General features: G+C 33.8%; 1 protein-coding gene across 2 annotated transcripts; it reads left to right on the forward strand.

Moving 5' to 3' along the window:
* Nucleotides 1–12,489: 12,489 nt before the first annotated feature.
* Nucleotides 12,490–20,704, forward strand: LOC112040710 (annexin D5). Of its 2 annotated transcripts, none has more exons than XM_024073600.2 (6): nucleotides 12,490–12,656; nucleotides 16,362–16,507; nucleotides 16,739–16,957; nucleotides 18,466–18,681; nucleotides 18,812–18,901; nucleotides 20,338–20,704. In XM_024073600.2, exons 1-6 carry the CDS (start codon nucleotides 12,581–12,583, stop codon nucleotides 20,539–20,541), a joined length of 951 nt encoding a protein of 316 aa, XP_023929368.1. In that variant the 5' UTR covers nucleotides 12,490–12,580; the 3' UTR covers nucleotides 20,542–20,704. The 2 variants fall into 2 exon arrangements, with proteins under 2 accessions (XP_023929368.1, XP_065630445.1); XM_065774373.1 differs by lacking the exon at nucleotides 12,490–12,656 and adding an exon at nucleotides 13,738–13,981.
* The last annotated feature ends 146 nt before the right edge of the window (nucleotides 20,705–20,850 follow it).

Below are 20,850 nucleotides of genomic sequence, written 5' to 3' on the forward strand. Positions count from 1 at the left end.
TTTTATGGTATATTTTATGGTTTTGATAACTATGCTGCTAGAAGGTTTATTTCTATTTCTTTTTAGAAGTCAAGAACGTGACAACGTTTATCATGCGGGTACACCATACAACATTATGTGTGCTCAAAGGACTATTTTTTTTTTTTTCATTTAATTTTTCCTTTTACAGATTCTAATTGGGCTATTTCAGATTAATTAATATGTTCACTTCGACATTGGGTTATTTCAGATTAATTAATATGTTGCTATTTGGAAGAGCAAAAAAAAGGAATAGAAAAGGTTCATAAAGCTTCTCAAAAAAAGAAAAGGTTCATAAAGAATATCATTTTTAATTGAATATGGATAAAATAAAATAAAAAGTGGGGTTTTTTTTTAGAACTCTTAACTACACGTGGGTATGAAACATTTTAATTGGAATGAATGGGTTGAAGAGTGGATAGATTATACCACAAATTGTGTTTGTAATATATATATATATATATATATATATTGAATTTTCGTAGGTGTCATATATTGACTAGTGTGTGATATATTTTATGGATATTTAATAATAATAAAAAATAATGAAAAGTGTATTTCTAGTGGAATTAATAATTTGTTCACCATCTTTCCTCTTGGGCATTGCAATGTATGGAGGTGGTGGTGGGCCGTTCTTCTTCAATCAAATGGCGGAATGTGAAGATAGGATCGATGCTGATTAGATTACTGAAACTGTGAATGAAAAAGATGAGCCTGCCATGTTTGTTGAGGCTAACGTTTTTTTTTTTTGAATGAAAAAGGTAGAAAAGCTAACGTTAAAATATTAGGTATTTAGCTAAAACAACCAAACAAACATACGTGTCACGTTTTTTATGACTTAGGAGCTCCTCTATATTAGCCGTGAGTGCTTGAATTTGCAGGGCTAGCTAATGCCGCTACATCTTGAGGTGTGTTCGACTGGGTGTTGGAAGCCGTAGAGATATGTTTTCAAACTAGGGTTTGAAGTCGTCCCCATAGACGGTGCTAATCTGATAATTCCAAAAATCGTTCGTTTCTTATGTTCGTCCAGATGGAACGCGTCGTTGGTGCTTCAGGGAATCTGCACGAGATCAAGAGATAGAACTTTGCTTGATTAGTCACCGATGTGGTGTCGGCCACCGAACCTCCGATAATAAAGTCAAATGAAAATTGAGTATATTGAGCAAAGATAATGATAGTATGTAGGTCTCTTGTTATTTAAATGTAAGTGTTTGAGTTTAGCCAAAAAAAAAAATATATATATATATATATATAAGTGTTTGAGTACCTTTTCTAGGAGTTTTTAAATAGGGTCTTCCCTTCTAGTAACGTCTTCTGGTGGCTCAATGAGATGGTTCGATGTCCCCTCCAACGGCCATATCTCCTGTATTTATTGGTGTGTAACGGTTCCGCCATTAAATGTCTGTTTAATGGCACTTCTGATCGTCCAGTGTGGACTGTCTGGACGAAGTGAATTATTTGGTTCATCACCTAGCATATAACTTTTGTCCTAAGTCCTAACCCTGACCATCTATGACTATAATGAGAATATTTGTTAGCTTCCAAGTGTTGGAATTTGTATTAAAATATCACGGAAAATTTATGTCAGTATTGAATTAAGATTTGATAACCACTATTAGAAATTATGGCATATTTGGTTGTTTTGTTTAAACAACAATTTTCATTGTTTAAACAATGAAAACTGTTGTTTAAATAACATAACACGTATTTTCATAACACTTTTTCATTCATACGTATTTCCATAATACTTAAACAGCATTACTAGAACAACACTACTAAAAAAAAAAAAAAAAATGTATTTATGTTAAAGAGCATGTGCTATCAATACATGAGTAGTTTTAGATAAGGTTGTACACACAATTTTCGTAAAAGATAAATCACATGATCACGAAATAGTATAACAAATAATCAATTTGTATTTGATTTGTATATATGTGAGTACAATCCTCTGTATGAATCTTTACAACGAAAGAGTACAATAAATTCCTCTGATTCGATCTCCAAGAAACGTTACGATCCGAAGGGGTTATGAAGCTTTATCTTGAATCGTGCTTTGATGTTTCCGAGTAAATGAATAGTTGAACGTGCTTGATTTGATGCGAGGGCCTTTGGCTTGATCTCGGACTAGGTTAAAGGAGAATCCCCACTTTGATTTGAAAAAGTAGGAATAGGCATTGATGAACAATGAAATTCTTGTGAACTTTAGAGATGACTCTCTATTTTGGCAGAGTGTCAGTAGTGTTTTCTCTCTAAGTGTTATGTCCTTTTCTCATATGAGAAGTACCTATTTATAGGCAACTCAATCGTATTTAATTTGGAATTTTCTCTCAGCATTTATTGAGAGCTAATTATGGATTTAATTTAGTCTCTCATTCAATAAGAACTTTTCATGTAGGTCTTTTCTTCTGACATTGCCATATGACTTTCTTATTTGATGTTGCCACATGACTTGATTTCATTTGCTGATTGTCCACCTCATCAATTGGAGATTAATTTGATCACAAATATTTTATCATGAACAATCAGACCTTCGGACGGCTGTGACTACATTATAAAATTTTAATGTCTACAAGGGTAAAATACTATTTTGGCCCCTGAACTTTACTAAAAGTTTATTTTTCGTCCCTAAACTTTATTAAAAGTTTATTTTTCATCCCTAAACTTTGTAAATAGTTTTTTGAATAGTATAGAGATAAAAATAAGGATAAAAAAAAGAATTTTTTCAATAGTTCAGGGATGAAAAACAAACTTTTAGTAAAGTTTAAAGACATAAATAAAACATTTTCAATAGTTTTGGGACAAAATATGGACTTTTCAATAATTTAGGGACGAAAAATGAACTTCTTAAAGTTTAGGGATAAAAAACAAACTTTTAGAGATGAAAAATGAACTTTTTAAAGTTTAGGTATAAAAAACAAATTTTCGGTAAAGTTTAGGAACTAAAATAGTATTTTACCCTTTTAGATATTGACAGAGTCTTAGGAGTATTGAGGCCTTAATTTTAGCTTTAGCTTTATTTTGGCATTGGATGTTAGTTTTTTCCTTGATTTTAGTTTTTGAACATTGCTCTTGTCTCTATGTATAAATGATCAAGTTAAAATAACAGATGCCATTTACGTGAATTTAACGATGTTTACTGACCTATGAATTATTAGCAGCAAGACAAGCGGTGCAATTTACAATTGAAACGTGATTCAAAGGTAGTGATAAACTTTTTACGCAGGGGTGGTTTGGAAAAATCTCATGTTGGCCACATTATTAAAGACATTGTGTCTGTTGCAAGCTTTCTACAGAACTTTTCCTTCTCTTATGTTGTTAGGCAAAATAATACAATAGCACGTGTTTTAGTGTAGAGAACAAAAATTTCTTTTTCATTACAAGTCTGGATGAAGTCTGTTCCACCAGATTTAAACTTTGTTGTTTTGACTAATTTCTCATTTGTTTGATTTATGTAACTGAATGTTCTTTCTTCTATAGGGAAAAAAAAAGGTGTTAATTGGTAAGGTACAATACAATAGGAGTAGGGGTGGTGAGTTAGGGTGATAATTCGTGTTCGTGTGTAGGGTTCATACTGTGTTGACTCGTGAATATTTAATTATATTAGTTAACACTAACCTGACACATTTATTAAACGGGTTAGGATTCATCGACCCTAACATGACCTGTTTATTAAACTATACAATAGGAGTAGGGGTGGTGAGTTAGGGTGACAATTCGTATTCATGTGTTGGGTTTGTATTGTGTTGACTCATGATTATTCAACTATATTGGTCAACCCTAACCTGACACATTTATTAAACAAGTTAGGATTTATCAACCCTAACATGACTTGTTTATTAAAAGGGACAATCGTGTTGACCTGTTTTATAAGATTTTAGTATTAACCCATTTGATTTGAAATATGAAAAGCCAAACGAATAGATTTTTTTTTTTTTTTTAATATTGAATTTAGAACTAACAAGTAATTACATTATAAAAAATCATTTAAAGCCAAAACATATCTCAATATCACAAATAATCAATCACAATATGTCAAATGAAAATTAATTACAACAATTAATAAGTTTATATAACTAAGGTTTTGAATAGTATATTGATAAAATGACATTTAGTTAAACTGGTTAGACGACATGTCAAACGGGTTCCGTGAGTTGGCCACAAACACAACACATTTATTAAACAGGCCAACTGTGTTAAGTTGAATATGACACAAACCAGTTAAGCCAACTTAGTTATTGTAAAAATGGTCCGGTTAATCATCCATTTTTGAAAACTTTTTTATGAAAAATTAAAAAAATTGTTAAAAATGTTAGTCACTTTTTCACTTTTCCACAAAATTTTTTTCTAAAATAATATACTAATATATGCCTAACAACATGAACAATGCTAGTACCACAACATTAATACAATTTTTGCCACAATTTACCATATGGCAAATTGTGGGCAGTGATAAAAAAAGGTAGGTCCAATCTCCCTTGGCAAAAGTTGTATAAACTATAAAATATTATGATACTAAGAAGACCAAGAAACATGTGTCCTAAAAAAATACGAGAGTAATGGGACATTTTCAAACACTCACTCCTCGTCCTCTCATATTATAGTAATGCTTAGGACACAACTTTGTGCATCACATTGTGTCACAACTTGCCATGCGACGAGTTGTGAGTTGTGGAAGTGTGTCCCCACATAGTCCACCATCACACTTCCACCACTCATTATTCGCCGCATGATGAGTTGTAGTTCAAAGTTGTGCACAAAGTTGTATCCTATGCATTACTCCTCATATTATGCTCAGACCCTCCCAGCTCTAGGCACTAGGCTTCTAGCTTCTTTTATTGTTTTTGTTTTGGGGTAATTACAGCTTACCTACCTATGGTTTGCCTCAAATTTAATTTACCCACATGTGGTTTCATTTTTGACACTTTACCCACCCGTGGTTCATTCCATCTATACTCCGTAACTCACCTCTAATTATTCTGTTACTCTAACACGTTTCATTAAAAAATCAAACAAGAAATCAGATCAAACACTCCTCTCCCACACACTCTCTCATGCTTACTCACCTATTCTAAACCCTTGATTCTACATTGCTACCCACCTAATTTTTAGATTGAGAAATCTTCTGGGTTTTGTTTGTGCAAGGACACCGAGGAAGAAGACCCACCTGATTTCTCCTCCGGTACTTTTCTTATTTCATAGCTCTCTCTTTTTGACCCTTTGTTCGGTTTCTGAGAAAACTGTCGGAAAATTAGTTATTTAGAGGCTGTTTGGATGGCCAATTCTCATGACTCAATTCTCAGTTTTCATAACTCAATTCTCAAAAATTGTGGGACCCATAGCAAAATACTCGTTTGCCTGCACCAATACTCTATTTTCATAACTCTGTTTTCAATACTCAATTCTCTACTTTTTGAGTTATGAGTTATGGAAACTGAAAACAACTTTTGGCTGTTTTCAATTTTCAATTCTCAATTCTCAATGGCAAAATTGTAAATACCATTACAAACCCGGTCCCACCATCTGACTTTTGCTCCCTCTTTATCTCCTTTTCTCTTTTTTTTTTTTTTTTTTTTTTTTTTTTGTCTTTCACGTGGTCTGGGACAGCGGTGCTCCTCCTCCTCCTCCTCTTCTTCTTCTTCTTTTCTTTTCTTTTCACTTTTTGAGCTTGGTTCTTTTTTTTTTTTTTTCTTCTTTTCTTCTCTTTTCACTTTCTGGGGTTGATTCTTTTTTTTTTTTTTTCCTTCTTTTCTTTTCTATTCTCCTTTCTTTTCTGAGCTTGGTTCTTTTTTTTTTTTTTTCTTCTTTTCTTCTCTTTTCACTTTCTGGGGTTGATTTTTTTTTTTTTCCTTCTTTTCTTTTCTATTCTCCTTTCTTTTCTTTTCTTTTCACGTTGGTTTTTGGGTTTGGTTTCTGGGCTTGGGTTCTTTTTTTTTTTTTCTTCTTTTCTTCTTTTCTTTCCTTTTCACTGGGTTTCCATTCTTTTCTTTTTTTTTCTTCTTCTTCTTTCACTGGGTTCGGTCTTCAATTCTTCCTCTTTCTTTTTTTTTTTTTTTTTTTTTTTTTTTTTTTTCACTGGGTTCGGGTTTCTGGTTTCTTTTTTTTTTTTTTTTTTTTTTTTTCCTGATTGGCCACATTTTGTTGTTATTGTTGTTGATACTGCTGTTGCTGTTGCTGTTTTCGTTATTGTGGTTGGAGCTGGGTTCGGGTCTGTGTTTTGGGAAAGTAACAGTGGTTAAGGTGGAGAAATTAGAACAGAAAAAATTGTGGGGCCCACAAAACAGTTTTTTTCTGACCAAATGACAGGTATGGGACCCATAAATAGTGTGAAAAATATTGAATGATGGAAATTGAGTGATGGTGCCAAACGGGTGTAGTATTTAGAGTGATGAGTGATGAGTGATGAGTTATGAGTGATGAGTGATGAGTGATGAGTTATGAAAATTGAGTGACGAAAATTGAGTGATGAAATTTTTGAAGCCAAACAGCCTCTTATTTTTCCTCTTCTTCTTATTAGTATTTGGTTGTTGAGAAAACTGAGGGGGAGAATAGAAATGAAGTAGCTAGCTTAATGGAAATTGAAAATGTAGGAAATGAAAATTTTTTAAGCGTAGTTGGCATTTGGTTGTTGAGAAAACTGTGGGAAAGAATGGAAACTGAAAAATCTAATCCTTTTTTGGGGGTCAAATTTACTATTTGGTTGCAAAGAAAATGAAGGAAATGGAAAAATGAATGAAACTTTTTTTTTTTTTTTTTTTGGGAATTTCTGAATCTCTGATGAACTTTTATTTACTTGGCCCTAATTGTTGTATTAATCTCATTTGGGGGTTTGAATCCAAGTTTCTGTTTGAATGCTGTGAAAATGGAAAATAAAATTTGAAACTTCAATATTATTGTTGTTTTGGTTCTTGGGAAATTGAAGCTCTACTTAACGAAGTCAAAGAGAAAAAAGAAAAAGAATTCAACCCAAGTAGCCTTACATGTTGTGTTAGGCTTAATTCTATATGAGTGCATTGCTTGATTATCAGGAAAGAAACTATATGAGTGCATTGCTTTATTATCAGGAAAGAAACTAATCAGAATACAAAAGTATCATAGAAAATCTTATTTTTTTCTTTGTTTCACTTTTCATAGATGTAGTTGGAAGTGGGTCTCCTTCCTTGGTGTTCTTGCATAAACAAAACCCAATCGATTTCTCATTCTAAAAATCAGGTGGGTAGCAATGTAGAACCAAGGGTTTAGAATGGGTGAGCAAGTGTGAGAGAGTGTGTGGAAGAGGAGTGTTTGATCTGATTTCTTGTTTGATTTTTTAATGAAATGTGTTAGAGTAACAGAATAATTAGTGGTAGGTTACGGAGCATAAACGGAATGAATCACAGGTGGGTAAAGTGTCAAAAATGAAATTACAGGTGAGTAAGTTAAATTTGAAGTAAACCACAAGTGGGTAAGCGATAATTATCCTTTTTGTTTTTTTAGTACATAACGCCCCAAAGTTTATTTTATAAGAATACTAATAGAAAAAGTCATAAAAGGGTATGGTCTTAGGCGTGTAATTTCTTCTTCTAGCTTCTTTTATGGTTTTTGCTTTTTTAGAAGGTTTATTTCTTCTTCTTTTTAGAAGTCAAGAACGTGACAACGTTTATCATGCAACTATGCAAGTACACCACACAACATTATGGGTGCTCAAAGGATTTTTTTTTTTTTTTCATTTAATTTTTCCTTTTGCAGATTCTTTGAAATTGGGTTATTTCAGATTAATTAATATGTTCGCTTCGACATTTATGTTGCTATTTGAAAGAGCAGAAAAAGGAATAGAAAAGGTTCATAATGAATATCATTTTTAATTGAATATGGATAAAAAAAAAGTTGTGTTTTTTTTAGAACTCTTAACTACACGTGGGTAAGAAACATTTTAATTGGAATGAATGGGTTGAAGAGTGGATAGATTATACACAAAGTTTGTAATATAATTATATATATATATATATATTGAATTTTCGTAGGTGTCATATATTGACTAGTGTGTGATATATTTTATGGATAATAATAATAAGAAAATGTTAACGAGTGCCGTTGGGGCATTGGTTAAGAGTCTATTTTAAGAAAGTTTTGATATCACTTTTATAGGAAATGAAAAAGTTGTCAAAATATTAATTGTTTTTTTTTCTTTTTTTCATAAAAACTTTCTTTAATTGGATTGTTAACCAATGCCCTATGGCACTCGTTAACATGACCCTTAATAATAATAATAAAAAAATATTGAAAAGTGGATTTCTGAGTTTACGCCTATAAGTTTATGTAATGTTATTTACAAAATTATTTCCGAGGTCTTGGCAAACAGATTGAAACAGGTACTACCTCAGATCATATCATCCACACAAAGTGCTTTTGTACTAGGGCGATTGATCACTGATAATGTGTTGGTGGCCTATGAGACACTTCATACAATGCATGCCAAAAAAAAAAGGGAAAAAGGGCTCTGTGGCATTGAAACTTGATATCAGCAAGGCTTATAACCGGGTAGAGTGGCACTTCTTGCAAATTATTATGGAGAAGATGGGGTTCCCAACTGGTTGGATAGAGAGGGTGATGAGCTGTGTTACAACACCATCATTTTCTATTCTGGTGAATGGGAAACCTTACGGTATGATTCAGCCATCTAGAGGTATCCGTTAGGGAGATCCGATATCACCATATTTATTTCTATTGTGTGCTGAAGGCCTTACTGCTTTGTTAAAAGAAGCGGAATCAGAAGGGAGGATTAAGGGAGTTTCAATTTGTAGAGGAGCACCAAAGATTACTAATCTTATGTTTGTAGATGATTCATTACTGTTTTGCCAAGCAACTCGGGCTGAAGGAGAAACCATAGCAAAAATCCTCCAAACTTATGCAAGAGCTTCTGGGAAAGTATTAATTTGGAAAAGTCTTCAGCTTATTTCAGCAATAATACTTCGGAAAGGCAGAAGGGCCAGATTTTGGAGATTTTGGTTGTACAGGAGGTGGACCGATTTGTAAATTATTTGGGCTTACCAACTTTGATTGGTTGGGCTAAGTATAACACCTTCTCATACTTGAAGGACAGAGTTTGGAAGAAGCTTCAAGGATGGAAAGGCATGTTGTTGTCTAGGGCTGGCAAGGAAATCCTCATTAAGGCTGTGGCTCAATTCATACCCACATACACTATGAGTGTATTCCAAATCCCTTCAAAATTATGCATTGAACTAGAAGCGTTTTGGGCAAGATTTTGGTGGGGTCAAGTTGGCAATGAACGAAAAATTCATTGGAGGAGTTGGGATAAGCTAATGGCTTCAAAGAAAGAGGGTGGAATGAGATTTCGAGATTTAAGAGCCTTTGATTTGGCTATGTTGGCCAAGCAAGGGTGGAGGATGGTTCAAGGCAACGATTCGCTGCTTTATCGATGCTTTAAGGCAAGGTACTTTCTGAGATCATCATTCTTAGAGGCTAAAGAATCCCCTAATTGCTCATATGTGTGGAGAAGTTTGATGGTAGCATAACCAATTCTTTAAGCCGGTCATTGTTGGAGGGTTGAAGAATAGGTGGCTACCTAACTTCCCAACAAACAAAGTCCTTAATTCGGTTCAGGGAAATTAGGGAGAGTTGATGGTGGCAAATTTGATTAATCCGGAGTTGAACATATGGAAATATGAGGATATCAAGGCCATATTTCATACAGACGAAGTTGAAGCCATAGGCCAAATTCCTTTGAGCCGAAGAAATGTACTTGACTCTGTGTTTTGGCTGCATAATTCAAGGGGTTTGTTCAGTGTTAAGTCAGCATATCACGTGGTGAGGAGGCTATTAACTGTTGCTAACCAAGGTGGAAAATTGACGGAGGTGCTGCAAAAAATATCTGGAATGCAATATGGAAGCTTCGGCTCCCAAACAAAATAAAAGTTTTTGCCTGGAGAGTGTGCCACAAGATCCTTCCAACAACGGCGAATCTAACCAAAAGAAAGGTGCTTAATGATGATAAATGCTCTGTCTGTACAAGGGAAACGGAGTCCACTATTCATGCCCTTTGGGATTGTGCAGCGGTCCAAGATATATGGGTTGGAAGTTCTCAAAAGCTGCAGAAAGCTAGACACGGCCAGATTGATATGGTGCACCTGATGGAGGAGTTGTTGGAGCGTCTTAGTCAAGATGAGCTTAAGTTATTTTGGACCCAAGCATGGATTGTTTGGAACCAACGTAACTGCTTGCTGCATAGAGGACAACTGAAGGTACCAAGTAGCTTAACTAATCGGGCTGAGGAGTATATCATAGAGTTTAGAATCACGCAAACCCGGGTGGGCGTACAACGAACTTAGCAACCAAATGGAGATACATGGCAGCCATCGCCACCAGAAGAATTCAAACTGAATTTTGATGCAGCTATATATTCAGATTCAGGCAGAACAGGCTATGGTGCAATTATTCGAAATGATAAAGGAGAGGTAATGGCCGCTATGACTGCTAATGGTCCGATGGTGCTCACAAGTGATGAAGCAAGACTTCTTGCTTGCTAAAGAGCCATAGAATTTGCAGTGGATGCTGGATTTTTGAGGTTGATAGTTGAAGGGGACAACATTAAAGTTATTCATGCTATCTCTTCTTCTTTGGAAAACACTTCTCCACTTGGTAATATTGTGGATGACATTCGTCATTTGTTGCGGAGTTTGCAATGGGTTAGTGTTTGCTGTATTAGGAGGGGTGGGAATCAAGTAGCACATGTTTTGGCCCAATATGCTAGAAATAATTTAGATGAAGATATTTACTGGATGAAAGACTCTCCCTCACCAGCAATTGATGCCTTGTATCGTGATCTTTCACTAATTTAATTGAATGAATATTCCCCTTTCAAAATAATAATAATAATAATTTGTTCACCATCTTTCCCCTTGGGCATTGCAATGTATGCAGGTGGTGGTGGTTGGCCGTTCTCCTTCAATGTGGAATGTGAAGATAGGATCAATGTTGATTAGAGTCCCGTTTGGTAAAACTGTTAAACAACTCATTTTTAATTTTTAAATAATATTATACACATTTCTACATACTTTTTCAATCACGCGTATTTTAAAAAATTACAAACAATATTACTTAAACTTCTCTATTAAATGAGTCCTAGATTCTTGAAAATGTGAATGAAAAAGATGAGCCTGCCAGGCTAACGTTTTTTTTTTTAACTGAAAAAGGTAGACAGGCTAACGTTAAAATATTAGGTATTTAGCCAAAACAAACAAACGTGTCACGTACTTTTTTTTGTTTTTTTTGAGCAAAACGTGTCACGTACTTAGGTACTCTTGAAGGGCTCCACAACGATGGTACTGATTCTCTATTTTATTAAAAAAGAATGCAGAAAACCAACCTTTATCTTCTATTATTATTCTCAAAAAAAAAAAAAAAAACTTTTATTATTATTATTTTTTTAATTTTCTATTTTAACGCTTAATGTAATATTACTTTATGTGTATATTGTTAATTAGGAAATATTTAATCTTTATAGAGTTACCAAAACATTCAGGTCTGTTTTATCCCCCCAAAAAAAAAAAAATTCAAGTCCGTACATCAAAAAATATAGCATAAACCCCTTAATTTGCTTAAACAATCCCAAAAAAAATACCCACATCAACTTATACAAAATTGTATAAAATAAAATTCTAGCTACAATAATTTTGCAAATATACATAATTACTATTCATATGTAAATTCATTTTTTAACATTTTCTTTACTCATAGAGAGAGATGATTTGGGAAAATAATAAAAAAAATTGATAAAAAAATAATATTTTAATGAAATGTAGGGTAAAATAGATAATTTATTGCGGGTGTTTTTGCAACCTAGTTTTTTTCTTTTCCTATAAAAACTTTTTTTAAATAGGTTATTAACCATTATCCTAAAAGCACCAATTAACATTTCTCATATATATATATATATATATAAAGTTTTTATTCTAAAATGGAAAATAATTTTATGTACGAGTTGATGCTAAATACTAACTCAATTAATATCTTTCAATGTTTCTAATATTTCTAATAGAGATGTTGACTATATCAATTGAATTTTGTTATAAAAAAAAATCTATAAAACTTTTAAGTGTAACACACAAGTCATGTGATATACTGAATTTATGATATTATGTTATGCAGATATACATCCTTAAATTTTTGGCATAAAACAAACATGTATGAAAAAAAAAATTTAGAATAAAAAAAATGATACTTATTCTTCTCATATTCATAATATGCCTTATTATAAATTTAATGAATAAATACTACTTAAAAAAAAAAATACAATTTTTTGTGCTTTGAAGTAATTAAGAATTACTTTTCATAAGCGGATTTCAAACCCAGAACAAAAGAAACTTAGGACATTCAACACTCCATGAATTATTTAACCCCCAAAATAATTGACGCGTAATGTACGTACGCGCAAAGACATTGACCAAACTCAACGCTCTCTATTTTAATAGAAGCAGCAGGTTCCTCGTTTCTCCCACTACGAGACAAAGCACACATAACACAAAGGTTGAAGAAAGAAAGAAAGTGAGGCAGAGAGCACAAATCAATGTCGACGCTAAGCGTTCCTCCAGTTCCAACCTCCCCAAGAGACGACGCTATTGCACTTTACCGTGCTTTCAAGGGTACTTCTATCTCTCTCTCTTTCTTTGAAATTTCTATACAAACATGCTTTTACTACTTGTTTGGTCCAACGTTGTAAATACTCTACCAAAAAAATAAAAACATGAATTCCATAACACATATAGATACTAATTGGCTTCAATCTTGTGAGCCTTTCATTTCATGCCTGTCAATAATATTTGGTTCAAAAGGACTGATTCCACCTTTTGGGGTTTTTATTTTTTTATTTTTTTATTTTTACTGTTTTCGCTGTATGTCATATCATATGTGTCATCCTAAAGTCTCCCTCAACTAATTTACGAAAAAAATTTCAATTAACTAAAAAAATGAATGTGCCCATCTCAATTTTTATTTATGAGGCTTTCACGTTAGGGCACGGACGCGTGTTCACATCCGTCTAGTGGAATTAATTCTGCACCGACACGCCATTTTTGGCAAAGTACTGGTGTCCGGCACGTGCAGGACACGATACCGGTTAGACTCGCCGGACTCCGGTGTCCGAGCGGTGTCTTTTTTTTTTTCGCTTCTCTGACACGGCTCCGACACGGTAAGGAAGTTTCGGACCGGTACAAATAAGAAGAAAAAAGAAAAAAGAAGAAGAAGAAGAAGAAGATGAGAAAAATGGGTCTGTGACTCACTGACTTGGTGCCTAATGACTGATCTGTGCTCCAAATATTTCATTTTTTTTTTCCCCTTCTAAACCCTTTTCTAATTTAGATCCCATTCTTCTCCATTGTAGCTGCCGCTACATCTTGTTTATTCTCCTTCTTCTTCTTTTTTCCTGCGTCTTTGGTTTCTTCATTGCTTTTTTTTTTTTTTTTTTTTTTTTGAGATGGGTTTCTTCATTGCTAAATGCACTACAACCGTGTGCTTTCAGCTTTGTGTCCTTCAAAAGTTCTTATCTACTCTTAACTATTTAGTCAATGATGTATGATTGTTAGGTGGGAATGGTGTGGCAATTTATTGCACTTACTGTATATCTTTTGCTATTTTAGAGTCATCGCGTTTTTTTTTTTTTTTCTTCTTCTTTTTGGCTTTAATTCATTCCTTCACTCGTTGTTTATTGTAAATATTGTATTTTTAAAATTCTATGTCTAAAAATATGAAAAAATATGCCTAAATATAAAATTTAATTAATTATTTAATTGCCGTATTCACTTCGTGTTGTATTCTTGTTTTTCAAAAATTTCCGTATTCTGTATCTGTACCTATGTCATTTCCGTAGCCATGTCTGTGTCGGTGCAACTTAGCCAGGAAGTATACACTTATGTTGTTGGCACGCATGAAGCAAGGCAGGGCTGAGAAGTATTTCAAACTTGCTTTTAAGGCAAGTTATATAATGAAAAATGAATTCTTGTTGAGAGGACTCATTCAAGACCCTAGATCCTAATAACTGCTTGATTTTTATTTTTATTTTTTGGACGTCACATTAAAGCATTTTTATTTTTACGTACTACTAGAACAACAATGAATTTTCTGTCAATTGTGGATCTGTTTCTTTTTTTTTTTTTTTTTTTTTCAACATCTTGAAATAATGCTTATTTGAACAATCTACTTTCTGTTGTTATAGACCTAAAAAATTGTTGTTGTTCCATTAAATTCAATTGACTATGGTTATTTTCTATATTGTTCTCTCATACAGTCATACTTGCTTTAAGGCTAAGCACCCCATGAATCTATATTATTCATAAAGCTTCATGGTGGTTTTCTACCTTAGGCTTTGGATTTTTTTCCCAGCAGATAAAAAATACACTGAAGACCTAGTCACATTTTTGACTGTTACTTGATTTGATTCTTTTACTTAAAAAAAAAAAAAAATGAAGGTTTAAAGTTTAATCTTCCTCTTCTTTCAACCAAATGGAGACTAGGGGAAGAAAATAAAATAATTGATTGTTTTTGAAGTATTAAGGAAAATAAGTGTGTAATAGAAACATATATATGGTGTTTGGGCAAATCACAACCACAACAGAAAGCAATGCTCTAGGCTTTTTTATTTTTTATTTTTTATTTTTAAGAAAGTGAGGCATATCATGTTATGATAATTGACTTGAAACGTTGGAAAAGTTGCCTCCGAATATGATTTAATCAACCCATCTGCTTTTATGCCGTGACAATTTGAGTTTGTTTCAACATTGCTTTTAGTCAGTGTACCTTGCAGATGCTTGTGGAATGTGTACAAGCTCAAATAAGTTAGAGTAAAACAATATTGATCTGTTTTGGGGGTGAAATCAGTTTAGTTGACTATTAAATGAGGAGCCTTTACATTAAAGATTAATATGAGAAGGGACCAGGACAACACTCTTGACTTCGTCCCAAATCTGGGATTAAATCTTGGCTTCATCAGGATTGGCAGGGTTCTTGGGTACAGGGACTCCTGTTGTGTATTCCAGCCATTGAAAAAAAAAATCCATTAATATGAAAAGGAAAGAAGTTGATATTTTCTGCATAGAAGATAAAGGGTGTGATTTTATTTGCAAGGATTGGAATGCTTTTCCCTTTCCTTTTGTCATGAGGTCTTTTGCCTTGAGAATATTCAATATTGTCTCCAAATAGATAAGTTGAAAAGCGGTCTGGTTGGCTGCTGAAAAGATTATGCCACTGGTTCTGATCACCAAAAGTAACTTCTGGAAGTTCAATTTTGATTTTATGTTGAGATACTTCTGGTGAAGTCATTTAGGAATGTGTAAGTGTTAAGTAGTTAAAAGGATTATTTCTAAAGCATACATTGAGCGAGAGAAGCAGAGAAAATCCTGTCCTGTGACAGCCTGGAGTGATTTAGAGAGTCATCTTGCCTTTTATTCTAAGTTGACATAATCTGTTACTGAACAAATTCTGAAATCTAGTTTTTTCAATGCATAATACATTTAAAAGGTTGATGTATCAATGAAAATCAGTAGAATCATCCTTTAAAAATGGTATTAGTTCTAAGCCATTTGTTTATCATATAAAAAAAACTAGGACCAAAAATGTTGGTATGAGAAGAATCTAGCAGTCGTAAATTAAGTTGAAAAAAATATTTGTATTGCTACATTATTATCATTTAGGCCAGTAGAATATGTGGTGGCTTATTACCTGAAATGTCTGGGAGTTCCAAAAATTTATGGGGGCGCATCTCTAAAAGGCAAGGCCTACTTTAATATTTTCTTACAACAATGTAAAAAAAACCACATCAACAAAACCGTGCATAGCTAAAGTTCTTGGATCATATAGGCAGGTTAATTTCTTTTTAGGTTTGCTTATTTTTTAACCTAGAGTCAGGGAAAATTGTGAACCTCTGGTTGTTGAGAAAGGATTATGAGGCTTTCTGATCTATTGAGGATTAATTAGGTGAAGGTTCAATGGTTCAAAATTCTTTTGGAAGCAAAGCTAATTTGAGGACACTGTTAGAACAATGGCTTAGGGCTTGGTAGGAAATATTAAGTTGTGCCATAATGCTCTTGTGCAAGGTAACAGATGTTCACTGCAAGATGGCAAGTTAATATTTATAAGTGGTGCTTTTTGGTTAGACAAATCAAGTTCTGTCACCACTTTCCTACATTTTGATTTTTACAAAAAATTGATAGTTGAAATATCATCTATTTTTACTTTGCAAGTCATCTGCCATGTTTTAACTTTTGGGTTTGTCTCATCGACTCTTCTATTTGAAATTTGATGTTTCAAGAAATTTTTGTTATGTGGTACTCATATATGTTTTTTTTTTTCCCTAGGGTTTGGGTGTGACACGGCAGCAGTGGTCAATATTCTTGCCCATCGTGATGCAACACAACGTGCTCTCATCCAACAAGAATATAGAGTGATGTATTCTGATGACATTCTTAAACGCTTGTCTTCAGAGCTTAGTGGCAAATTAGAGGTACTGACTATACCTACTCGGCTACTCATGACTTCTTGAAGGCAAAGATCTATGGAGCATATATACTTTCTAATCACTTTTTTTTTTTAAACTATTTATTTGATTTGTTTCTGACTCAAATACTTGAGAAAGAGTTGCAGATGATTGTATTTAGCAACAAAGCAATATGTTTTTTTATTTAATTATTATATTTTTAAACTCCTGTTCATCTTACATTCCTGCATTTATCAGACGTCAGTTCTGCTCTGGATGCATGATCCAGTGGGACGAGATGCAATAGTTGTCAAGCAGGGATTAAGTTCAGAGACAAAGAATCTTCAAGCTGCCACTGAAGTAATATGTTCTCGTACGCCATCCCAAATACAGTGTTTTAAACAATTATATCATTCTAGATTTGGGGTTCCTCTTGAACATGATATTGAAATGCAAGCCTCTGGAGATCATAAAAAGGTAACTTTATCTCTATGCATTTTTCAATTTTTCTTTAGCATTGCTTAATGTTAGTTTCCATGTTTGACAGAAATTTTGACGTTCTCACTTTTACCTCGTGAATAATTTTTCCCTTTTCTTTTCTTTTTTGGGTGGGTGTGTGTTTGTTGTTTTTTAGGGGGCGGGGGGGGGGGGGGTGGGGGGGGGGGGGGTTCATAATGTGTTGATGCCATGTAGACTTCTATGTGTTGAGAATCTGATCATATCTACCTGTATGTAACTGCAACTTTATATTGGCTAGATGATCTGGCACCATGTATTGCAAGAAAAGGATGCTCTAAACGGCTGAATAGTGTACATTTTCATATTTCTTATATAGTCTTAGTTTGTGACATGATAGTTTGAAGGCATATTTATAAAGCCCTGGAGCTGACCTAAAGATATTGAAATTGCCTAATGTATCATTGAATGTTACATGGCCTTATGTCATCCTGTTAGATCTGTGTATGATGGCCCTAAGCAATTGCTATGTACATTGAAGATGAGGCTTTCAAAAGTCAGAAACAGGTCAATAATAATGTCATATATTGCATCTGTTTCTGAATCTTGAAATGGATGAATTCTTTGTTGTGACTTGATTTGCAGAGCTGCAGATGAGACAGAAAATTGGAATTTGGAATGTTTGATGACTGATGAGTCTTGTTATAAGCTCTAGGCACGCTTAAGCAAAAATTCGTATTAGAGCCTACACAGAAAGTGCAAGCACAGCCTTGTTTGAAGTACATTTTTGAAGTATTTAAAGACTTTTTCTAATATGGAGTAATATTTATAATATACAATCAAAATAAGTTTTAAAATTTAAAATAGTAATATGTAGCCTATTAGATCAAATGATTGGAGTGGTGCAATTGCACAAAGGTTGTCACTTCAAATTTTAAATCGAACAATGGCTATTTCAATTTCTTATATTTTCTATATAGTAAATTTGAAAAAAAATAAGCAATGGACAACATGATAATCAACTAATCATATACAATTTAAAGGAAGCATTTTAGGAAATTGTCTGTGTTTTACAAAATTTGGACAGCTATAATAGCAATGATCAAAATGAGGTGCATGGCTTAACCAAAATATGACCAAAAGTCAGAGATCATCAAGCACTAAAATACTAAAATGTAGTGACTAATTGAATGGGTTTATGGGAAAAATATGAGAGAAAGAAATAAAAGCACACTTTTGGGCTTTGGGATTTTCCAGAAAGGGGCAAAAGTGCACACTTGATGTACGCTTCATTGAATGCTCCTTGCCTTTGGGGTTTTGCACTTCATGCTTTAGGAGTGCTAGGTGCAATTATAACAACGTTACTGACTTATAGTATATATATCTAATATCTGTTATATGAGGGGTGGCTTGATTCATAGTTTGTGATAATAATATGTTCAACCTGAAACTGTGTTGTGCTTGACCTTTCAATGTCTAATTTTCGAATTTAAAGTCATCAATATCTTAATGCAAAATATTTGATGTAGCTCTTGCTTGCATATGTAAGCACACCCCGTTATGAAGGCCTGGAATTTGACAGAGAGATAGCTGCGAAGGATTCAAAGGCTCTTTTTAAAGCAGGGGAAAAGAAATTGGGAACTGATGAGAAGACCTTTATCCACATATTCAGTGAACGAAGCAGGGCACAATTGGCCGCTATTATTTCTGCTTACCATGACATGTATGGAAATTCACTTAAAAAGGTATATAAATATATATATATATATTTTCTGAGTAATCTTATATTTTTGTTTTTGTTTTTTTTAATTGAAAAAAAGAAAGAAAGATATTTTGCCTGAATGAAAGAAGTGCTTATTCAATCTTGAAATTTAGGCAGTGAAGGGCGAGACATCGGGGCTTTTTGAATATGCCCTCTTGACAATTTTAAGCTGCTCAGAGAATCCGGCGAGATACTTTGCTAAGGTATCATCCCACATTCTGTGTTTAATTGTTGATTCTCTTTGGTGAATTTGATTACAATGTATAAGTTTATCATAATAGTAATTTCACAAACTGGTAGTTTCAGGCAAGGTAAATAGTACTTTTTGCTATTCAGGTTTTATCATTGCAGTACAGATCATTTTGTGGAAAATAAAAGAGGCAATAGTAGAGTTATCTCGTACACGTGTATCCCTTTATGTTGGATGATTTTAGTACTGTTAACCTATGAAGCATGGGTGCGTTTCTGGATTTGGGTGTGGGTGCGGGACTCACAATTTTTGAAACAGTAGGGTGCGAGTGCAGTGGGGTGTGGCGATTAAAAAATTATTATTTATATTTTCTATATATTTTTATTATTAAAATATTCTTAAAAAACACATTACTATGCCTTGATTCACAAAACAAAGAAAGAAGAAAGCAAGAAACACAAAACAAAACATAAAACAAAATAGGAAACACATAAGAAGCAACAAATATTCAGAATAAAATTGAGGAATGACAAATTTAGGATGTTTGGGCCTCATTCAAAGCCGATTTTGGCTGTTCTTGCATGATTCAAGGCCAATTTTGGCCTGTTTCGGTTGCCGGCTAATACGACCTGATTTGGCCAATATAGCCCAATTTTGGCTGAATCGGCCCTGTTCGGTGCGAATCGAAGCTGAGTTGGCTCGAATCCGTGAAAAAAAAAAAAGAAAAAAAAGAAAAGAAAGAAGCTTAGATGTGGCACCGATGCGCGGGCAGCTGTGTTGGACGCTGCACCTCGCGTTGGACTCTGGTGCGGCACCCTCCTAGCCACATCTGTGCTTCATAACTGTTAACTACTCTAAATTTGAAGAATAGTAGTCTGGAATGATTTCCTTAATTGAAAAAAAAAAAAAAAATCCATTCTAATGTAAAAACCAATGGAAATTAGTTTGGTTTTTGAAGGCATTCCAGCATCTTAAAATAATGAGGTATGCCAAAGCTTTAACATGTTTTCTGTTCCCTGCGTGGATAAGGCCCATGTTATAGTACATATACATGGATCAATTTCTAGTTGGACAGCATCATGATAATTCTATAAAGCTTTTGCATAATTTCCTTTTATTATGAGCTGCCAAATATCCCTCACATTATTCCAATAAATTACAAGTTCTTCCATTGTAACGATTAGAAACCAACAGGACAAAAGTGGACCTAACTCATTGATTTATGACTATATCCTCTATTCTGATACTAAAATTAGATAGGAATGAAATTATGCATTGTCAAACTATTCTCTCCGTTTCCATATGGACCATGTCTCTAGTTTTTCTGAACAGCAGGGCTAGATATGCTTTTACTGATGTGGGATTATGGTACTCAAGGACCTATATACCATTTTTATTGTTGTCATAAAAATGACATGGATTCATCCTAACACCTCTGAAATTTTGCAGGTGTTGCATAAGGCTATGAAGGGCTTGGGGACTGATGACACCACCCTTATAAGGGTAATTGTGACAAGGACTGAGATTGATATGCAGTACATAAAAGCTGAATACCTGAAGAAATACAAGAAGACATTGAATGATGCAGTCCACTCGGAAACGTCAGGCCATTACAGGACATTTCTTCTTTTTCTTCTGGGTCCCAACCGTTAGCTAAATGATAGATGATAAGTGTTTGTAGGGGATTATGATGATGCTGCTCTATTATGTTGTTCTGTCTTGGTAGGATCATCGATTAAGCTTCCTAAAGTGTGTAAATAACTAAATATTGTGTTGGCTGCTATAAATAAAGAACTTCGAAAATATTTTAGAATCATTACATTCACTCTCATTTAGCATGCATTTGTTGGAATTTTGCTTGAACTTATACTAATATTTTGATCTGCTGGATGGTGATCCTTTATGGAGATTATCTCTAGGGAAAGGCAGCATAATAGGACAGACAATCCTGAGCTGGGGGTT

This window comes from Quercus suber, unplaced genomic scaffold (assembly GCF_002906115.3).
Source record: "Quercus suber isolate HL8 unplaced genomic scaffold, Cork oak 2.0 scaffold_91, whole genome shotgun sequence".
NCBI classification, from domain to species: Eukaryota; Viridiplantae; Streptophyta; class Magnoliopsida; order Fagales; family Fagaceae; genus Quercus; species Quercus suber.